The sequence below is a fragment of the Pan troglodytes genome, chromosome 3 (genome assembly GCF_028858775.2).
Source record: "Pan troglodytes isolate AG18354 chromosome 3, NHGRI_mPanTro3-v2.0_pri, whole genome shotgun sequence".
Lineage (NCBI taxonomy): Eukaryota > Metazoa > Chordata > Mammalia > Primates > Hominidae > Pan > Pan troglodytes.
Genome location: NC_072401.2, coordinates 73,172,146 through 73,191,320, shown reverse-complemented (window position 1 = coordinate 73,191,320; position 19,175 = coordinate 73,172,146). Strand labels below are relative to the sequence as shown.

The following is a 19,175-nucleotide window of genomic DNA, read 5'->3' as shown; positions in this document are numbered from 1 at the left end:
TTCCAAGTAGTCTATCATGCAAAAGGATTGTCTTTCCATGACCAAAGGGAAAAGAGAAGTTGGAGTTTAGACAGGATTTTAAAAGTCAGCTAAAGGCTCCCACATTGCACCTGTGGTTAACAACCACAGGCCGTGTTGCATTCTTTACCTGGCATTTTTCGGGATAATACAGGAGCATTTAAAAAATAGATAAGTCAATGAATGCACTTAGGGGGACATCGGCTGCCGCTCCCGTCAGCTGAAATGTCAGCTATCTACCGTCTTATAAAACGCCAGGAAAAACCTCTAAACCTTAGAGCCGGGGAATTTTTTAAAAAATCGGAACCAAATCTCCCTGGCTTCGTGCAGTGTGAGTTCTGCAGCTCGGGGGCCGCTGCAGTGTGATGTGGTGGAGAGAGCATGCTTCACGGCTCCTGCCATCCTGACAGCGCCCTCCCTCCCGGCCTCAGCCTCCTGGTTCGCCAAACCGGAGGACTGAATTTATGGCTAGCCGGTCTCTGGGGCGCCTTCCAGCTCTGACATTCCCGCCTAGAATAGATCTTCCCGAAGGTTTCGCAGACAGACCAGAGGGGACAGAGCCGGGAAGGCGAGACAGGGACAGGCGAGAGACGCTGCTCCCAACTCGCAGAGGGAGAAAGCGTGTATCCCGGGCTGCCGGGGAGAGTGGAAAGGCAAGGACTGGTGACCGAGGGGTTTCTGCGCAGCTCCCGGGGAACCACGGCTGGATGGGGGTGGCGTGGAGACCGGGCGCCCATGGGAGCGGGGAAGCGGGGAGGCGGCGGCGGGAGCCATGCAGGGTCTGGGCCCCTGGGATGCGGGCAGAAGCGATGGGAGATCGTGGGGAGGGCAGCCCGGCGGGAGGCGCGGACGAACAGGACCGCCCAGCCGCGAGAAGGCTCAGCCCAGGCAGGGGTCGGGGCGCGCTGGGCGCGTGTGAGGACGCACCTGGGTCTCCTCCTCGGAAAGGCCGGCCTCGGCCGCGATGAGGCACAGCGTGGTGGAATCCGGGTGCTTGTCGACCTTGTTGAAGTTGTACTCCAGGATTTCCACCTGGTCCTCCGTGGGGCCGCTCGCGGTCTCCGCCGACATGGTCCCTGCGCGCTGCGGGGCAGGGAGAAGCGGCGGCGGTGAGCGAGGCGTGGGGCGGGCGGGACGCAGCGAAGGAAGGCGGTCGCGGCGCCGCCGGGCAGCCCCAGCCCCAGGCCGCCCCCTCCAGCGGTGCCACGGCCGCCCAAGTCCCCGGTGGCTGCACGCTGAGCGGGGGCTTACGGCTGCCCCCCACCCGGGCCTCCCTCCCCGGGCTGAGCGCTGTTGCGGGCTGACGGCAGAGCCTAGCGTCCTGCGCCTCCCGCGCCCCCCGGGACCCCTTGCAGGAACTGGATCCCTGCCTGCGACGGGAGCGAGACTGATGACTCCGCGGGCCCTCACCGACCTCCGGCTCTAAGGAAGGAGTGAAGGAAGCGCGGGGGTGATTTTGAGAAATCCCCTTAAAAACTTCCTCCCGAAAGGGGGACCTCCCCTGGGGACAGACTTGACAGATCGCGAGGGTGGGTTCGCCCGAGTCCGCGGCTAGCCGGCCTCCCCGGTAGGCGGCCTTCTGTCTCTGCAGTGGGTTGGCGCTTTAGGGCCCTCTCCAGGCAGGGCTGCACACCCCACCCTTCCTCCAAAAAAGTTCCCCGCAAGACAAGTTACTTCTCACAGTTGGGGAGACGGAGGCGGTGCTTTTAATGTCTTTCCATTTTACAGAGATGGAGATAGGTCCGCAGAGAAGTGATTTAAGGCGGGGGATTGAGACACGGGAGAAACTTCCACCTGTGGGCTTGCATGTGCCACTCTGCCGCTCTGCAACCTCCTCCTTCAACCCTTCGCCCCCGCTCTTTCTAAGTATGCTTTAGTGAGTCCCCGGCCTGCAGTCACCAGGCCACTATTCCACAATTTACGGCAAAGAGCCAGCCTCACTGTGTGCTCCCCGAGGGGAGGACTTGCAAGATGGAGCCAAAATCCAACTGAGGAGGATCCAGTCAGCTGTCTTTTAAAATTTCAGACTTCCCTGTGATTGTACTAAAATGTACTATAAAGTCAGGAAAATGGGCCCATCACAAGCTTCAAGATCTCTTGTATCTCCTTACTTTAGAGCCAACCATTACTCTAGCAAATTTGAAGCAACATGACTTCCTGATGGGTTCTCTCCATACCTACGAAGTCTCTGAATTGGGACCAAAAACTTAAAAATTTTAAAAATTGGCAGACGTAACCCCATCCACCTCCTCCTGCTAATTTAAGATGCATGAAGGTATAGAAAGTTGGAGTCTTCAAGATATCCTTGGCTGTGGGTTTGGCACACCTGTCAGGACTTGACTGTCGCTGACAGTAAAAGACAAGGGCAAGTGTGGGAATCACGTTGGTTTGTTGTTTTAACAAACAATTGCAAAATCATCCAGCACAATCCTGAGTAGGTTGTGATGTGGTTTGTGCCTGGGATGAGCCACACTTCACTGATGTCCCGGCAGAATGTACCCAATGCTGTTATAACCTTCTCCACTGTGACCTGCATCTTCTACTTCCTAAATAAATGTCTTTACCTCTCCTTTGGGTCACTTTGAAGGGGCTTTCAGGCACGACGGGAAGTCATTCTACTGTGAGAGTCTGGCTCAAGTCACTTGCCAAGCCACCATGAAATCCCATGTTTTTAGGGGATTCTGTGCTTTTCCACCTAAAAATCATAGCACTGATTCCTGTCACGGTGCTAGGCAGGAGAGGGTCATACCAGGTCAGAAACACTTCCTCTTCTGTGTGCACCCATTGCCCGTACCTTTGACACACAACTTCAGAGCTGGGAAGAACCTTGGAAATTACCTCTTCCAGTCTTCTTCTGTAACAGCCCAGGAAAATGAGAATAGGAAGACTAACTTTCTGAATGTTGCCCAGCTGGTGACCTGTGCTCCGCTAGACCCTTCTCAGTGGGGCAGTCTGTCATTAGTCTGGTAGGAAAAATCAGGAGGGCAGTAGTCATAATGCAGGCAGGAGCTCATTGCCATTTTGAATGGGCATAGACTGTCCTAGTAGGACACCAATTCTAGCCAAAGTTGCCCACGGGAACCACCCACCACTGCTTGCTTTGCTTGAAAGAAAACAAGGGCTGGGAGACAGCTGCCTCTGATTTTACTTCTTGCCTCAGGAAGGTTCCAGCTAATTTTGTGTAACATAGTTGTGCCGGCTCTTCCATGAAAATTTTGTCTTTTTCTTTGTAGAATCCTCAGTCCTTCAGAAATATTAATTTCTAAACTGACTGTTCTGCTTATACTTTCTCCTCTTTTTTGGTTATTTAATTCCGGTTATAACACTCAAGGGCTGCTACTGGTCTTACATTTAATTTACTGCATTTTATTTTATGAGATTTCTGTGGCTTCTTGTTACAGGACTTTGTATGAGATTTTGTGGAGAGGTCCTGGTTAACTTTAAAGAACTCCTTGGGTTAGTTGGCTGAGAACCATTGGCTTTGGTTGGCTGCTGAGACTTGTGGGAGGACCATTTGAAAGCGCCTACTTCTCCCAGGTACACCAAGCAAACCTGATTTCTAGAAACGAAGGTGGAAGATCTCTATAGTCAAATGTATCTGTTATTTCTCTGCAAAGCTCTCAGCCCTTTGCTTGACAAATGTTTGCTGTTACTTCGTTTCTTCTCTCGCTCTGTCTCTCTTAAAGAAGATATAAATCAAACTGCCTGGGTAACCTTGGCCTTATAAAGCTTTTCAACTATTTCCAGTAAGAAAACAGTTGAGAAGTTTCTCTGAAGATAGTCTAAACAATTTCAGATTAAAAGAACTAAAAATACTTTAAAGCTACTCAGACGTTAATCTTAGCACAAGTTTTATTGTTGTGGCTATTCATATCTCATCAGACATTCAAGGAGTAATTTGTCCTGTGGTTATATTTTTCCTTTGTGGTTTTGGGAAGACATTGCATAAGCTTTTTCAAGATGTTAAATGCAATCTGCTGGCTTTTTTCTAAATTAATTCCAATGCTTGGGGTAGACAGTTGGGTCAACCCAATGGTTCTACTTTTGTCCCCTAATCCTGTAATCATTTATTTTAAAAATATCTACTTTTATAAACTAGCTCACAAAAAGCACTATCAACTGGAAATCTTTGGTTACCTCTGTAGTAACCAAAAAATTGCTTTGGGCTCACATTTGTCATCTTATCCTCCCTCTCCCAGTCATTCTGACCTCTTTGTAATAGCACTAATATCAAACCAAGAACAAAAGGTTATCAATGGCAGATTCTCCAAATAAACCCAGAGTCCTGTGGTGAGCTGGCCAAAAGGGAAACAAGCCAGTGGATTATTCTTTAGCCTATATTTCTTTTATGTTCACTGTGAACTTCCTGGAAGCAATGGGCTCTTGAAACATTTTGTATTTTCCTAAGTGAGGAAAATGATGTGTGGCCACTTCCGCAAGAGAAGTGGTGGGTCTTTGGAAGGGGATGGGGTCTTCCCCTTCGTCACTTATTCAGTTACTCTGAAGGCGGTAGAAGGGGGCATCGCCCAAGCTGTCAAGGCGCCCCAGAAATGGAAAAACAGAAGTCGAGTATTCATCTGCCTCTCCAGGCTAGCACAAGAGCTGGAAGGAGAGAGAGAGAGAGAGAATTGTTCTTTTAAGTATAAACTTGGAGATTGGTATCCTTAAGCTAACAGCAGTGCTTCTCAAGCCTGGATGGGCTTCAGAATTACCTGTGGAAATGTCTAAGCCCACCTCTTGAACCAGAACTGCATTTTAGAAACCTAGCACGAGAGAGACACAAAAAGTATTTCAGCTCTTAAAAGGATTTGCAATTTAATCATTAAAATCAATTCTAAATATTCTTATGCCGTTCACCTGCTCTAATGCTGTATATCATCTTAACATTTAAGTAGATGGTAGGTTGAAGTCATTTTAAAGGAATAAGCTTTTAGAAGTAGATATTAGAATGACTAATTTAAACCTAATGCTATTAATCTTTTGTATATGTGGTCAGAAATTGGGAAAATGCCTTTAAAATTATAAATTAGCAAAAGAAAACAGATATTCTCCAATGCTTTCAAAAGTTCAGAAATGAAATAAAACCCTTTTAAAAACTTTTCAGAAAAAATGCATTCTTGTGTTGAGATCAGAGTTTAAGAAAGCAAATCATTGAAAGGAAAACTTCCAGTTCATCACACACATTTTAAGTAAATGACTTGGACGCCAAAAGTCACAATGGAAAAGATTTGGCAGTCTTAAGTATTACTGTTCTCCTCTAATTCCTTAAATTTCCCAATGAGAAAAATTCTAAAATTTAAGTTACTATTTATGTACAAAACATATTTAATAGAACTTAGAACCAAACATTACTCTGAATACATCCCAAATACATAGCATCATTGCTACCTTTACGGGAACAAGATCCCAAATCTAAATAGGAAAATGCATTTTAAAATGTTATATTGATTTCAACTTTATATATTTAAAAAAACTGGAGAGAAATACCACAAAATGTTAACAGTGGTTATATCTAGATTGTGCAACTATGGATTTGCACAATCTAAAACATTTTCTTCTTTATATTTTTCTGCTTTTTCAAATTTTCTATAATAAGCATTTATGACTTGGGGATTTGAAAAAAAATTTTTTTTCCCCCTATATAACAATGTCCTCAATCGGACCAGTTGTCCACCTTGCTCAAAGTTTTATTTGATTATTGGTATCAAATAACATTTTTGGAAAAGTATGAGAGTTGTTCTCCAAGACTATTTAGAAGATTAGGGAAGTAAATATTTTCATTTTTTATGCAAACATGATTAGGTATCAAATAGATATATGTAATGTACATGCAAGTTATGAAGCATAAATTAAATAAACACTGGTGAATCCCACTCAATTTAAGAATTAAAGCATTACTAAGACTATGGAAGCTACCTGTTTTTCTCCCGGAGTCCCATCCCCTTGCTGACCTGCCCCCAGAAAAAAAACACAATTCTGAATTTTGTGTTAATCATTCCTTTGCTTTTCATTTTATTTCAATTTTTTAGAGGCAGGGTCTCGCTGTCACCCTCAGGTTGGAGTGCAGTGGTGCGATCATAGCTCACTGTAACTCCTGGGCTCGAGTGATCCTTAGGCCTCAGTCTCCTGAGCAGCTGGGATTACAGGTATGAGCCACTGCGTCCAGCCACTGCTTTTTAAATTAGTTCTATCACATATGTATGGATCCCTAAAAGAACTTTTTTTTTAGTTTTGCTCTTGAGTTGTTTAAAAATGGTGTCATACCATATACAATTTTTCTGTAAATTGCTTTTTTCACTCAACAGTGTTTCCAAAACAAATCCACATTCTGCATATAGAGAAGTTCATTCATATTCAATGCTGTTTTTATTTTGTGAATATACAATTTATGTAGTAGATGTCTTTTCCTACTGGTGGATATCTAGGTTGTTTCCAGATTTTTTTCTGTTTGAACATTGCCTCTCTGAACACTCTTGTATATGCCTTCTGCAGCCTCTCTATGAGGATTTCTCTAGGGTATACAGTAGGGGTAGAACTCCTGGTTTATAGAGTGTGTGCTGTTTAGCTTTACAATATAACGTCAACTTGTATTTTAAAGTTGTTGAACAAAACTACCCCCCTTACCACCAGTGTATAGCATTTCCTTTGCTCCAAATCCTCATCAACACTTGTACGGTCAAACCTAATTTTTGCCAAAGTTGTTGTGTGTTCTTTTTATCCATGAATAGTATCTAAGCCTTCTTGAAGCTATTTATGTTTTCAGCCTGCATGACATCTTGGGGCTAAAAGTTTCCACATGTTTACTGTTTCTGTGTAAAAATATTTCCTGTTGCAGCCCAAAAGGAGAGTTGAGTTATTTTGTGAGAGTTATGGACTCTGTTTCCAGGCTAGCCCAGTTATTTCCATTGGTCACCAAGAACAATACAAATATAATGTATGGAAAACTAATTACTAAGACCCTTTGTCTGTATCATGCTAAAAATGTTACCATTTTCTCCTCTACAGAACTCCTGGGAGTCAGGATTTGATTTTGCGCTTTAAAATATGTTGGCCTTATTAATTATTGGTCCCTCCCACAAAAGTAAATATCAAAGTCTCCAAATGAAAACCACAGAGATAGATTGAAAATGACCAATTAAAGAAGAAGAAATAAGGGAGAGATGGAAAGTATAAAAGAAAAATGAAAAGAAAGTGTAAAAGAAAGATGGACAGAAAGCTGTTAGGCTGTGGGTTTAAAACAGGATATCCATGTAAACTGAAATAATGCGCTTACATGTTTAAACAGCTAAGTGCCAGTTCAAAAGCAGTTTGATATTAGTTATTTTCATTTCTCTCACAATTCTCTCTTAGAAATCAGAATGGAGTTAGTTCTATTTTGAGGTTTTTTAAAAAGAGTTAAATTGTCTACAGCATCAGAGGAAGACTCAGAATTCTACCTTTTATTCTGGCTATAGCAGTAAAGGCTCTTGATTTCATGAGCATCAAGATTGATTCATTCGTCCAAATGTATTATTTTCTTTCTTTCTTTTTTTTTAGACGGAGTCTCATTCTGTTGCTCCGGCTGGAGTGCAGTGGTGTGATCTTGGCTCACTGCAACCTCCGCCCCCCGGGTTCAAGCGATTCTCCTACTTCAGCCTCCCCAGCTGGGATTACAAGTGCACACCACCACACCTTGCTAATTTTTGTATTTTTAGTAGAGATGGGGTTTTGCCATGTTGGCCAGGCTGGTCTGGAACTCCTAACCTCAAGTGATCTGCCCGCCTCCGCCTCCCAAAGTGCTGGGATTACAGGCATGAGCCACTGTGCCTGGCCCCCAAATATATCTTTCTTATGCTCTATTGATGTCAGAGGTTCTAAGATATCACCAAATCACCTGTTTGAATCTTTAAGCTCTAACTTAATCATCCTCTGTCCCTTTAGTTAAGAGTTGGGGCTGGAGGCAGCCTGTCTTTTCTTTCCCACTGTGGGATATAGGCCATTTTCAACCTTTTCCTGCTTCATTACTTGGCTACTGGAGTGACATTCTTTCAGACTTCCATGCATCTCTTTAAAAAGCCCTAACATCTACTTGACATTAGGCAATAAAGATAATGGGATCTCTCCTTTCAAGTTTTGTTCTGATTCCATTTTTCACAAGAGTAAATTGAAATGCAGATGATTTGGGCAGGTTGTTCCTTTGTTCTGTAAAGTCTGAGCTCTTAACTTTTGACCCCATGTAACAATTACAGGTACAAGCAGAACCACTTGCTATCAGGATAAGCAAGCATGCTGTTCTCCTAGAACATGCTGCACTTGACTTGATGAGGCAGGAAGACTGAGATGACAGCTATACTTGAATTCATGCCATTCCCACTGGTCACCAGTGACCACACCCTCCTAGATACCTCTTATTCCTGCAAGTTTTGTCGAGTCAAGGTGTCATCAGGTTTGGTTTTTGATGGTATATATCTCAGTAGTTAGTCCATCTCTTAAAAATATGAAGTGCTGCCTTTTGAAATTTTTCAGTTCTGCATATATGATGTGTGCCTTTTTTGTTTTTTAGACAGAGTCTCGCACTGTCCCACAGGCTGGTGTGCAGTGGCACAATCTCAGTTTGCTGCAACCTCCGCCTCCCAGATTCAAGCAATTCTCCTTCCTCAGACTCCTGATTAGTTAGGATTACAGGCACCTGCCACCACGCCCGACTAATTTTTTGTATTTTGAGTAGAAACGAGGTTTCACTATGTTGGCCAGGCTGGTGATGAACTCCTGACCTCATGATCCGCCCGCCTCGGCCTCCCAAAGTGCTGGGATTACAGGCGTGAGCCACCGCGCCCTGCCTGATGTGTGCCTTTGTAGGTGCTCTGTGTAGTTGCTAAACCAGCTTGCTATTTCCCAGGTCCTCCTTTCTAGGTTGGCTTTCCTCTTGCCTTAGGAACCACTCTGTTTTAGAAACATGGCAAAATTAAGAACAAAATGAAATTGGAATTAACGTAGAAAAAAGTTCAAATAATGAGAAGTCTTCTGTACTAATTATTTGAAATGTCACTTTGCTGAGCCTCCATTTCATTTATGTAAAGAAGGAATATAATAATGTCTACCTTTGCCTAGTTCGCAGCTTTATGGTAAAGTTCTTATGATGTTATTATAGGGAACATGTCTCTCAACTGTAAAGTGCTTGCTTGGAAGATTCTTTTTTTTTTTTTTGAGATGGAGTCTCACACTATTGCCCAGGTTGGAGTGCAGAGGCGTGATCTCAGCTCACCAAAACTTCCACCTCCCAGGTTCAAGCAATTCTCCTGCCTCAGCCTCCCTAGTAGCTGGGATTACAGACGTGTGCTACCAAGCCTGGCTAATTTTTTTTTTTTTTTAAGTAGAGACAGCGTTTTGCCATGTTGGCCAGGCTGGTCTCAAATTCCTAGCCTCAAGTTATCCACCCACCTCAGCCTCCCAAACTGCTGGGATTACAGGCGTGAGCCACCATGCCCAGCCTGATATTACTATTAAATAGCTATGAGCTAGGCTTTCAGTAAAGTATCCCCTGGATGGCAAACCAGTAAGAAGAGCTTATAAACTTCACTTCTTCTGGGTTACAATCTCTTATCTTTCTGGAACGGTAAAGCACAATGGTTGAAATTAGACCCCTTAAAAAAAAAATCCAATGCTGTATATTTGCTTTATCATAACATGTATCCCTACATGGCACTTCTCAAGAATGGCATGGCAGGGAGGGATATGATATCTTAAGCATGTTTTCTCATTATGCACTTGTACACTGTGCATTGGTTTATACTTAGTTGTTAGCATTTTCACTAAAATAATAATTTCTCTGCTCCTTCCTCACCACCATTCCCCAGTTCCTCCTCTCCTCTCATCTATTAATGAGGAGGCATAAATAGGACAGAAGATGAGTAGTGAGGAAGGTGATAACAAGGAGGAACAAATATTTTATGAATTGGTGAGTCATTTTTTTGAGATTGTCATGGCCTATGAGAGTAATGACCAAATGGAAATTCTTTGTTTTGTTTTGTTGGAGACAGGGTCTTGCTCTATCACCCAGGCTGGAATGCAATGGCCCAATCATGGCTCACTGCAGCCTCAACTGCAGGGCTCAAGCGATCTTCTCACCTCAGCCTCCTGAGTAGGCGGGACTACACGTAAGCACCCCGACGCCCAGCTGATTTTCTTTATTTTTAGTAGAGATGGGATCTCGCTATGTTACCCAGGCTGGTCTCAAACTCCTGAGCTCAGCACAGTCCTCATGCCTTGGCCTCCCAAAGTGCTGGGATTATAGGCATGAGGCACCATGCCTGGCTGAAATTGTTTTGAAATAATTTGTTCATAAGCCTGTCTTCTCCAGTAAATTATATGCACTTCTATGGGGAATGTGTCATTTCTTATACATTTAAATCTCCCCAGTGTTCATTAGGAGAGTCTGGCACTTAATATGTGCTCATTGGATGGCTGTTGAACAGAACCTAAATAATGGCATTTGACATGACTTGATTTAGGACATAACTTCGGAAAAAACTGCTCTGTGTTCAACAAGGACTAGCCAAAATGTAAAATTGGAGAAAATAACACTCTAGCCTTTTGATATCATCCTCAGTGCCCCCAAACAACATAGAGTTGATTCCTATTGCTGAATCACCTACAGAAACCTCACCTCTGTTATTATAACAATAGTGACAACATATTTATTGAATAATTACTATGTGCCAGGTCCTGTCTAAGTGCCTTAGATGCATTCATTCACTTTATCATCAGAGGAGCAGCAACACTATGTGTTCTTATTGTTTTCATTTTATATATGTAGAAACTTATATAGATGGAAACTTATATACCCTTCCCAAGGAGATGGATATTACTTCCTCCAAATCACAAATCTAGTATGTGACAGAGCAGAGATCCAACCCAGAAAGTCTAACTTCTGCATCCATGCTCTTAATCACTACACCATCTTTCCTCTTTGCACCGAACAGTTCTGCAGACAGCAGATCCTTGATGGGAAGTTGTGGTGAAAGGGGCAGTAGAGCCAGGTGGGCTCGAGGAACAGGAGAAAGGCAGTGCCCGGTGTCTGCTCTGGCTCCCTGTGGGTTGGGGCCAGTCTGAGTACTTCCCTCCCTGTGGCGTATTTCTCAGTGTTGGTGACCAGACATGGCTCTGCCCCAGCTCAATGGATTAGCCAGGGATTTCAGTTAAAACCACCGGCACTACCAGCCAGGCTGGCTTTCCTTCCCCACACGCTCTTCTTCAATTGATGCAGACATCATTGAAAGATAGCATTATGTGAGTAATATAGAATACAAACAAGAAACGTTACAGCATCTGATAGAATAGAAAGGCTGGCTTCAACCAGACCAGCTGGAGCTCAGTGATGATTGCTGCCACTTAATCTCTAGAGGTACAGAGTTTGGTAGAATTAAGGATCCTCCTGAAACTGTTGTTGAAACAAGTCTCTCAGTAGTCCAGACTTTCTGTAGCCGCTTACTGAAAACAGGAAGATATTATGAAAAGCCATTGGAGGAAAGGGTGTCTGTGAATGACTTCCAGCAGTGAATGAATCATTAGTCAACCCTGGACATAAAACTCTGCATATGCCCTGAGTTCTTTTCATTGATAGCCCAATTCATGTTCTAATCTTGTATGTGGAAACCTGGGGAAACAGTGAAAGATGCTCATAAAATCTTAGGCTTCTTCTTTGAATGTGCTATGAAATAAGTGGAGTATTTAGTCTACTTTCATAGAAATAAATGGGCAAACAAAAGAAAGCAATTCCATTTCCATAATTTCCATATAGGAGATCTCCATTTTGTAAACAGGTTGCTTTTCTAAAGGTCTAGTCTAACTCTATGATGATTGTTATGAATTCAGAAAAAGTTTTCCTGAGAAAGAATATTGTAGGTGTGTAGATAAGATCCCAGGCTAACCCACTAAAGGTTTCATAGATACTAAACTGCTATATATCTGTAATGGAAAAAAGTATAAAATAATCCTATTGAAATATCCTGGTGAAATGTAAGATATTTCATTTCAGTTATTTAAAAGAAAATACTTAAGAAAATTCAGTTTTAATTAAAATCTTGCTTAGGGAAATGAGGTTTTGGTGCAGATATTGAAGAGGGTTTCAAGGAACTGTTGAGGACTGTACAGATTTATAGCACAACTTCAACGTGTCCAGGTATCCAGAATTGTCATTGAAACATTGGTAGGTACTCAGTGAATATCTATTAAATGCATGTTGATTGAATTTCATCTTCCCTTCAAGAAGTATGACTTTCCTTTATCTTGACGTAAAAGCATAAGGTTCTCTTTAGAAAACACTGATATTTTCCCCCGATATCAGAAATCTATTTGCCTCATTTCTTGGTGTTTTAGGACATTAGACATTTTCAAAGAGATTTGATAATTCAATTTGTTTGACAAATCTAGCCTCTTCTCTATTATCCAGTTTGAAAAGCCCTGAGTGCGTGGCTGTGCCCCATAGAAATCTCTAGGACAAACTGTTTTTGTTTCTCTGTTTATATTTGATCACAGGACTGACTCTGTTGGAGATGTAATGGATATTCGCACTTACTAAGCATTAGCACAACCATATTGACAATAACCAAAGCAGGCAGAGGCCCAAGCATAACTCAGTCTACCAGACAGATTCCTATCCTACATATTCAAGTTGCAATAAAAATGAAAGATTGGGAAATTTGAAGCTAAAATGTTTCCTCTTGCCTTTAACCACAGAGCTGCAACACTATGCATTTTTAAGAGTGAAAAACAGCCTCCTGTTCATCACTGTAGTTAAGTATATGTTGTTCTTTCCTCCAGCATCCTAACAGACCTGCATTTTGCTAATCCCTAATAGCAGCAGTGATACCTAGGTTCAACAGGAGCATTTTTACTATTCTCTACCTAAGTGAGAAATTTAACATTTTATGTATAATAAAGGGACCAGATATCCAGGTTTGCCTGGGACACTTCTGATGTACGCCTGTTGTACTGGTGTAATTATTAATAATTTCAAGATGGAGTCTCACTCTGTCATCCAGGCTGGAGTGCAGTGGTGCGATCTCGGCTCACTGCAACCTCCACCTCCCAGTTTCAAGTGATTCTTGTGCCTCAGCCTCCTAAGTAACTGGGACTGCAGGCGCCCACCACCATACCCAGCTAATTTTTGTATTTTTAGTAGAGTCGGGGTTTTGCCATGTTGGCCAGAGTGGTCTCGAACTCCTGACCTCAGGTGATCCAACCGCCTTGGCCTCCCAAAGTGCTGAGATTAACAGGAGTAAGCCACCATACCCGGCCAAACTGATTATATTTATATACTTGTGTCATAGATGAAATAAAGAAAGCAAACAAAGGAGAATGGAAATATCAGTGTGAGAAATAGGTTGTTTGAGAAATGATTAATGTTGTTAACTGTGAACAATAAAGAAAAAGCAGGAGTTACTTTGCATTTTCTTCTCCTCATCCTTCTACCCAAGGCACCAGAATGGAGATAGAAAGATTTTGGCCTTTCATTTCCCTACCCAACCACCAAGTGGTGCTGTCAGGCAGGAACAGTTTAGTTGCTGGCCAGAGCTCTTGGCATGTGGGAAGATAGAGAAGCAGAAATAATGTGTCTGTTCTTTTTTTAGTTTTTTTAGAGATGGGGCCTTGCCGTGTTGCCCAGGCTGGTCTTGAACTCCTGGCCTCAAGCGATCTTTCCAAGTCATTGAAATTGCAGGTCTGAGCCATTATGCCTGGCTCTGAAAGAAGATACTTTTGAGTATATAGCATTAGTTGCAGAGGGAATGTTTGTGTTATCTGTAATGGATAAATTATATGTAGGAAATACACTTTAAATCCTCACTAATGAATGAAAATATTAAACTGGCATGGAGTCATAGGAAGGGCACTGGATATGGAGTCAGGGCTGGATTTCATTTCTAACGCCTCCACTTCATACTCACATATCCTTGGCTGCTTTATTTAACTTATTTAAAACCTAGTTCTCTTCTCTGTAAAATGTGGCTAAGAATGTCCTTCCTTGCCTCTTTACTCCAGTTGTGATCCAGTGAGATTATGCTCATGAAACAACCTTGCGCTTTTCTAGTGTAAAATGGCATATGCATTTCCCGAAGTGTTATACTTATTTCTTAATCTAGAAAAGTGAAGGTGTGGGCCAGATGACTTCTGAGGGAGTTTCTCTTCTCAAATTCCGACAGTCAGAGTGGCCTAGGTTTTAAGTGATCATGTTCTTCCTCATCAACAGTTTGCTGATGTCGCTGACTCAAGAAAGAAGAACACAGAGGCCTGTTCTAGGCTCTGCTCCTGATTTGCTGAACACTTTGTGCCTAGTTTCTACTTCAAGGGACAACGGAAGAACCCATGAAACACTAGGAACCAAGGAGCTTCTTGGTATTCAACCTGGCTATTGAGTTAATGTGATCATATAATTTGTCACCTAACCTAGAACACTGAAGAATAAAAGGAGTGCTATTAATAATTACACCAGGGGAGTCCGAGGCAGGTGGATCACCTGAGGTCAGGAGTTCAAGAGCAGCCTGGCCAACATGGCAAAACCCCATCTCTACTAAAAATACAAAAATTAGCCAGATGAGGTGGTGGGGGCCTGTAGTCCCAGCTACTCAGGAGGCTGAGGCAGGAGAATTACTTGAACCCAGGAGGCAGAGATTGCAGTGAGCCAAGATCACACCACTGCACTCCAACCCGGGTGATAGAGCAGGACTCTGTCTCAAAATAATAATAATAATAACACCAGTACAACAGGCATACATCAGAAGTGTTCCAGGCAAACCTGGATATCTGGTCCCCTTATTATACATAAAATGTTAAATTTCTCACTTAGGTAGAGAATAGTAAAAATGCTCCGGTTGCACCTAGGTATCACTGCTGCTGTTAGGGATAAGCAAAATGCAGGTCTGTTAGGATGCTGGAGGAAAGAACAACATATACTTAACCACAGTGATGAACAGGAGGCTGTTTTTCACTCTTAAAAATGCATAGTGTTGCAGCTCTGTGGTTAAAGGCAAGAGGAAAATAGCTTCAAATTTCCTGATCTTTCATTTTTATTGCAACTTGAATATGTAGGATAGGAATCTGTCTGGTAGACTGAGTTATGCTTGGGCCTCTGCCTGCTTTGGTTATTGTCAATATGGTTGTGCTAATGCTTAGTAAGTGTGAATATCCATTACATCTCCAACAGAGTCAGTCCTGTGATCAAATATAAACAGAGAAACAAAAACAGTTTGTCCTAGAGATTTCCATGGGGCACAGCCATGCACTCAGGGCTTTTCAAACCAGATAATAGAGAAGGAGTCAGATTTGTCAAACAAATTGAATTATCAAATCTCTTTGAAAATGTCTAATATTCTGATATGGGAAAAATGTCGCAATATTTTCTAAAGAGAACCTTTAAACCAGAAGAGAAATGTGTACTACTAAGCTTGGAAGCAAATAACAAAAGGATCAACTTTCTAAATAGTTTGTAGAGAGGAAAAATGGCTCAAATAAGTTTAAATGGCAGCTAATAAATATTCCTTTTATGTTTTGGAGTATGTTATTAATTTTTGATTGCCCATTTAACTTCTTTTGTTTAGGAGAACATTAATTAGATTAATTAGGTCAATACGCTGAAGGATAGAGAGATGTATTTGTTGCACGGAAGAGGAAGGGTGCTCAAAAGCTTAAATGATGATAGAAATCAGTTTGGTAGTTTAAAAAAATCTAATACTGGCCGGCCGTAGTTGCTCACGCCTGTAATCCCAGCACTTTGGGAGGCTGAGGCGAGCGGATTACTTGAGGTCAGGAGTTCGAGACCAGCCTGACCAACATGGTGAAACCCTGGCTGTACTAAAAATACAAAAATTAGCCAGGCATGATGGCAGGTGCCTGCAATCTCAGCTACTCGGGAGGCTGAGGCAGGAGAATCGCTTGAACCCGGGAGGCGGAGGTTGCAATGAGCCAAGATTGTGCCATTGCACTCCAGCCTGGGTGAAAAAAAAAAAAATCAAATACAGATAAGCTACACATACAATGGAGAATCAAGTAGATAAAATTGTCATATTGCTCTGTAGACATCCAATCACTTTAGAACATTAAAATGTTCTTTCTAAAAATGTTCTCATTCCTAATGCCTGACTCTGAAAAGAGCTGTTCATTTGTAATTCTGGGGATGTGACATCATGACTGGTTTTTTTGAAAATATATGCTGGGTTCTACGGTATTTTTGCCTGAGCTCAAATTACATAGTAAGATACATCAGAGACCTGTGTGGTGTTGCACATGCACCATGGGTAGATTTTCAGGCTGCCCAATCACATGCCTTTCCTTAGGCCATTAGACTGTCTACTGCAAGCAGACAGAACTTCCTCAGGTTAGTTGTGTATTTTGAAAAGTCCAGAAAAGAGTCTTTGACAGAATGGAATTATCTCTTTGCATAAATATGTATTAATAGATTATTATTTTTATGGTCCAACTACCATTCTTATTTTATGACTATAATTAGGTCATGGATAAAATGACCCACAGCTGGTACCTTGCAGAGCTCCAAATTATGCCAAAGTCCAACCACCCATGCTGCTTGTTGCCATGCTACTCAGTGATATGGACCTGCTTTTTTTCCCCAATTGAGTGGTTTTTATGAGCAGGTGTTCAGCTAATAGGACAAACAGAGGGTGTGCAGCTTTAGCCAGCTCATTAACATCACGAAATAATTGAAAAGGACAGATACACCAGAATGTCCAGCTCAGGGGACAGCTTTGAACCTACAATAGATCACTTTTCTGAGCATCAGCTGTGATACTGCAGAAAGAGATTGAGTGAAGCTTCAGAAGACCCGGAGTCTCCTTCCAGCTCTATCACATAATCTCCAGGTAACTTTGGACAACTGTCTTAATTGCTTTAGACGTCCATTTCATCATCTACTATTGAAGCTATTAACCTGCCCCACCTGTCACACAATGTTGTAGGATTCAATGAGATGGATTATGTTTATGAATGGCACTATAAATTATCAACACTACATAAATACAAGGTACCATTATTAAGGTTCTAATCTAGCTTTCCCAGTGACTCAGGATATAATTGGGCAACAAAATGACATCAGGTTTTGCAATCATTAAAATGGCAAAACATTTTAGAAACTTCACTCAACCTCATGACTAATAAGATTTCTTAGAACATTTCATTTGCTTTTTCTGGGTAATCAATAACCAATATCGAGAAATAAAATGCTTCTAGAATTTATAAAGCCAAGTTTAAGAAAATGACATTTGGCTGGGTACAGTGGTTCATGCCTGTAATCCCAGCACTTTGGGAGGCTGAGGTGGGAGGATCACTTGAAGCTAGGAGTTCGAGACCAGCCTAGGCAACATGGAGAAACCCCACCTCTACTAAAAATACAAAAATTAGCCAGGCATGGTGGCACACGCCTGTAATCCCAGCTGCTCTGGATGCTGAGGGACAAGAATCGCTTGAACCCGAGAAGTGGAGGTTGCAGTGAGCCGAGATGATGCCACTGCACTCCAGCCTGGGCGACAGAGCAAAACTTTGTCTTAAAAAAAAAAAAGAAAAGAAAAGAAAGAAAAGAAGATGACATTGAATGCAACCACCCACTGCTAAATTTGATTGGCTGAAAAATTATTATTATTATTATTATTATTACTTGAGATGGAGTCTCACCTGTCTAATTTTTGTATTTTTAGTAGAGACAAGTTTTTGCCATGTTGGCCAGGCTGGTCTCGAACTCCTGAGCTCAGGTTGTCTGCCTGCCTCAGCCTCCCAAAGTGCTGGGATTACAGGTGTGAGCCACCGCACCCAGCCTGACTGGCTAAAAAAAATTTTTTTAATAAAAAAAAGAAAAGAAAATTATATTGAGAAGGGGAGATCACTGAAGATTGTGCTCTTTTAGTTCTAGAAAATTATTTGTCACTCAATCTCTTATTAAAGTACAAGGGAACCTGGAGAAGCTTGTAAATGTTTGAAATACTAACTGGTTACATTATGTCTCCATTTATCATGGACAGTTCAATATTCCATGCTGTGTAAATAAAACATAAACCCTCTAGCCCACTCCTTTCCCTTTCTGTTTCCCATGAACCAGATCTAAAGGGCGGTGGAACAAACATATGAGAATATTCATTACAGCATCATTTCAGAGAATTGGAGGCAAGAAAGATGTCCATTACTGCAGGAGTCAATAAGTAAAAGATACATATAATTAACAGACTATTGATAATAATGCATTAGAAATATCATCAACAACATAGATACTTAAAATTATAGTGTTCAGTGAAAAGAAAGAGAGAAAAGAGGGAAAGTGGGAGAGCAGGAGAAATGGAATGAGATATAAAACCTAAGAGGGGGTCTTGTATATGCCATGAATTAAGGACTATGTTAACTCATCATACGCCTAAAGACAAACAAAAAAAAGGGCTTTAAAAAATAAAAGATTGGTGGACTGCCCCATCTTTCAGAGCTTGTCTGTGTAATTAATTCTTTCCACTATATTTTTTGTATAATGAGGGGAGTACTTCATGGCTTATTTAATGTCCTTTATACTGCAGCCCCACCAATCCTTGGTCTTGGATTTTTTCCTCAAAAGCCAAGATGAAGAGCTGGTTATTGACCTCCACGACATCCTTCCATGCTTTTCAACACCATCATTCAGTGGCTTTATAGCCTTCTCTTGTCCAAGCTAAATAACATCAGGCTTTTCTGCGTTCCTTATAGATCTGATTTGAGTGTGTGTGTGTAGTCTCGCTCTGTCACCCAGACTGGAGTGCAGTGCTGTGATCTTGGCTCCCTGCAGCCTTCGCCTCCCGGGTTCAAGCGATTTTCCTGCCTCAGCCTCCTGAGTAGCTGGGATTACAGGCATGCACCAACATGCCCATCTAATTTTTGGATTTTTAGTAGAGACGGGGTTTCACCATGTTGGCCAGGCTGGTCTTGAACTCCTGACCTCAGGTGATCCGGCCACCTCATCCTCCCAAAGTGCTGGGATTACAGGCATGAGCCACTGCACCCAGCCCTAATTTTACTATTGTTTAGTCAACTATTGTTTAACTCTTGAGTTAGTTCCAAGGACTCTCCTCCCTTTTCAGCTGTGGAACCCTGAGCCAGGTACAGTGTTTTAATGAAAGTAGGGGTGGCCTCCTGCTTTCTTCCCTCCTGTTTCATAA

At 42.2% G+C, this 19,175-nt stretch overlaps 1 protein-coding gene and 1 long non-coding RNA gene across 12 annotated transcripts in view; one reads left to right on the top strand and one right to left on the bottom strand.

The window, feature by feature from the left end:
* The window catches only part of HOPX (HOP homeobox), a 33,642-nt gene that overhangs the window by 6,899 nt on the left and 7,568 nt on the right, over positions 1–19,175 (bottom strand). For 3 of the 9 annotated variants that reach the window (XM_001138026.7, XM_001138195.7, XM_009447849.5), the window contains exon 2: positions 946–1,101. In XM_001138026.7, the coding sequence (XP_001138026.2) occupies positions 946–1,101 (156 nt within the window). Of the gene's footprint in view, positions 1–945; positions 1,102–1,388; positions 2,297–2,856; positions 2,982–19,175 lie in introns of those variants that run through there. The other 6 variants (XM_063809614.1, XM_016951676.4, XM_001138107.8 and 3 more) reach the window with 6 other exon arrangements.
* Positions 428–18,170, top strand: LOC129143741 (uncharacterized). 3 transcript variants are annotated; one of them, XR_008547550.2, is made up of 4 exons: positions 428–671; positions 3,420–3,555; positions 7,555–10,154; positions 14,246–18,170. It is a non-coding gene; the product is annotated as an uncharacterized LOC129143741 (long non-coding RNA). The 3 variants fall into 3 exon arrangements; XR_010156604.1 differs by adding an exon at positions 6,048–6,164 and having other exon boundaries at positions 7,555–18,170; XR_010156603.1 differs by having other exon boundaries at positions 433–671; positions 7,555–18,170.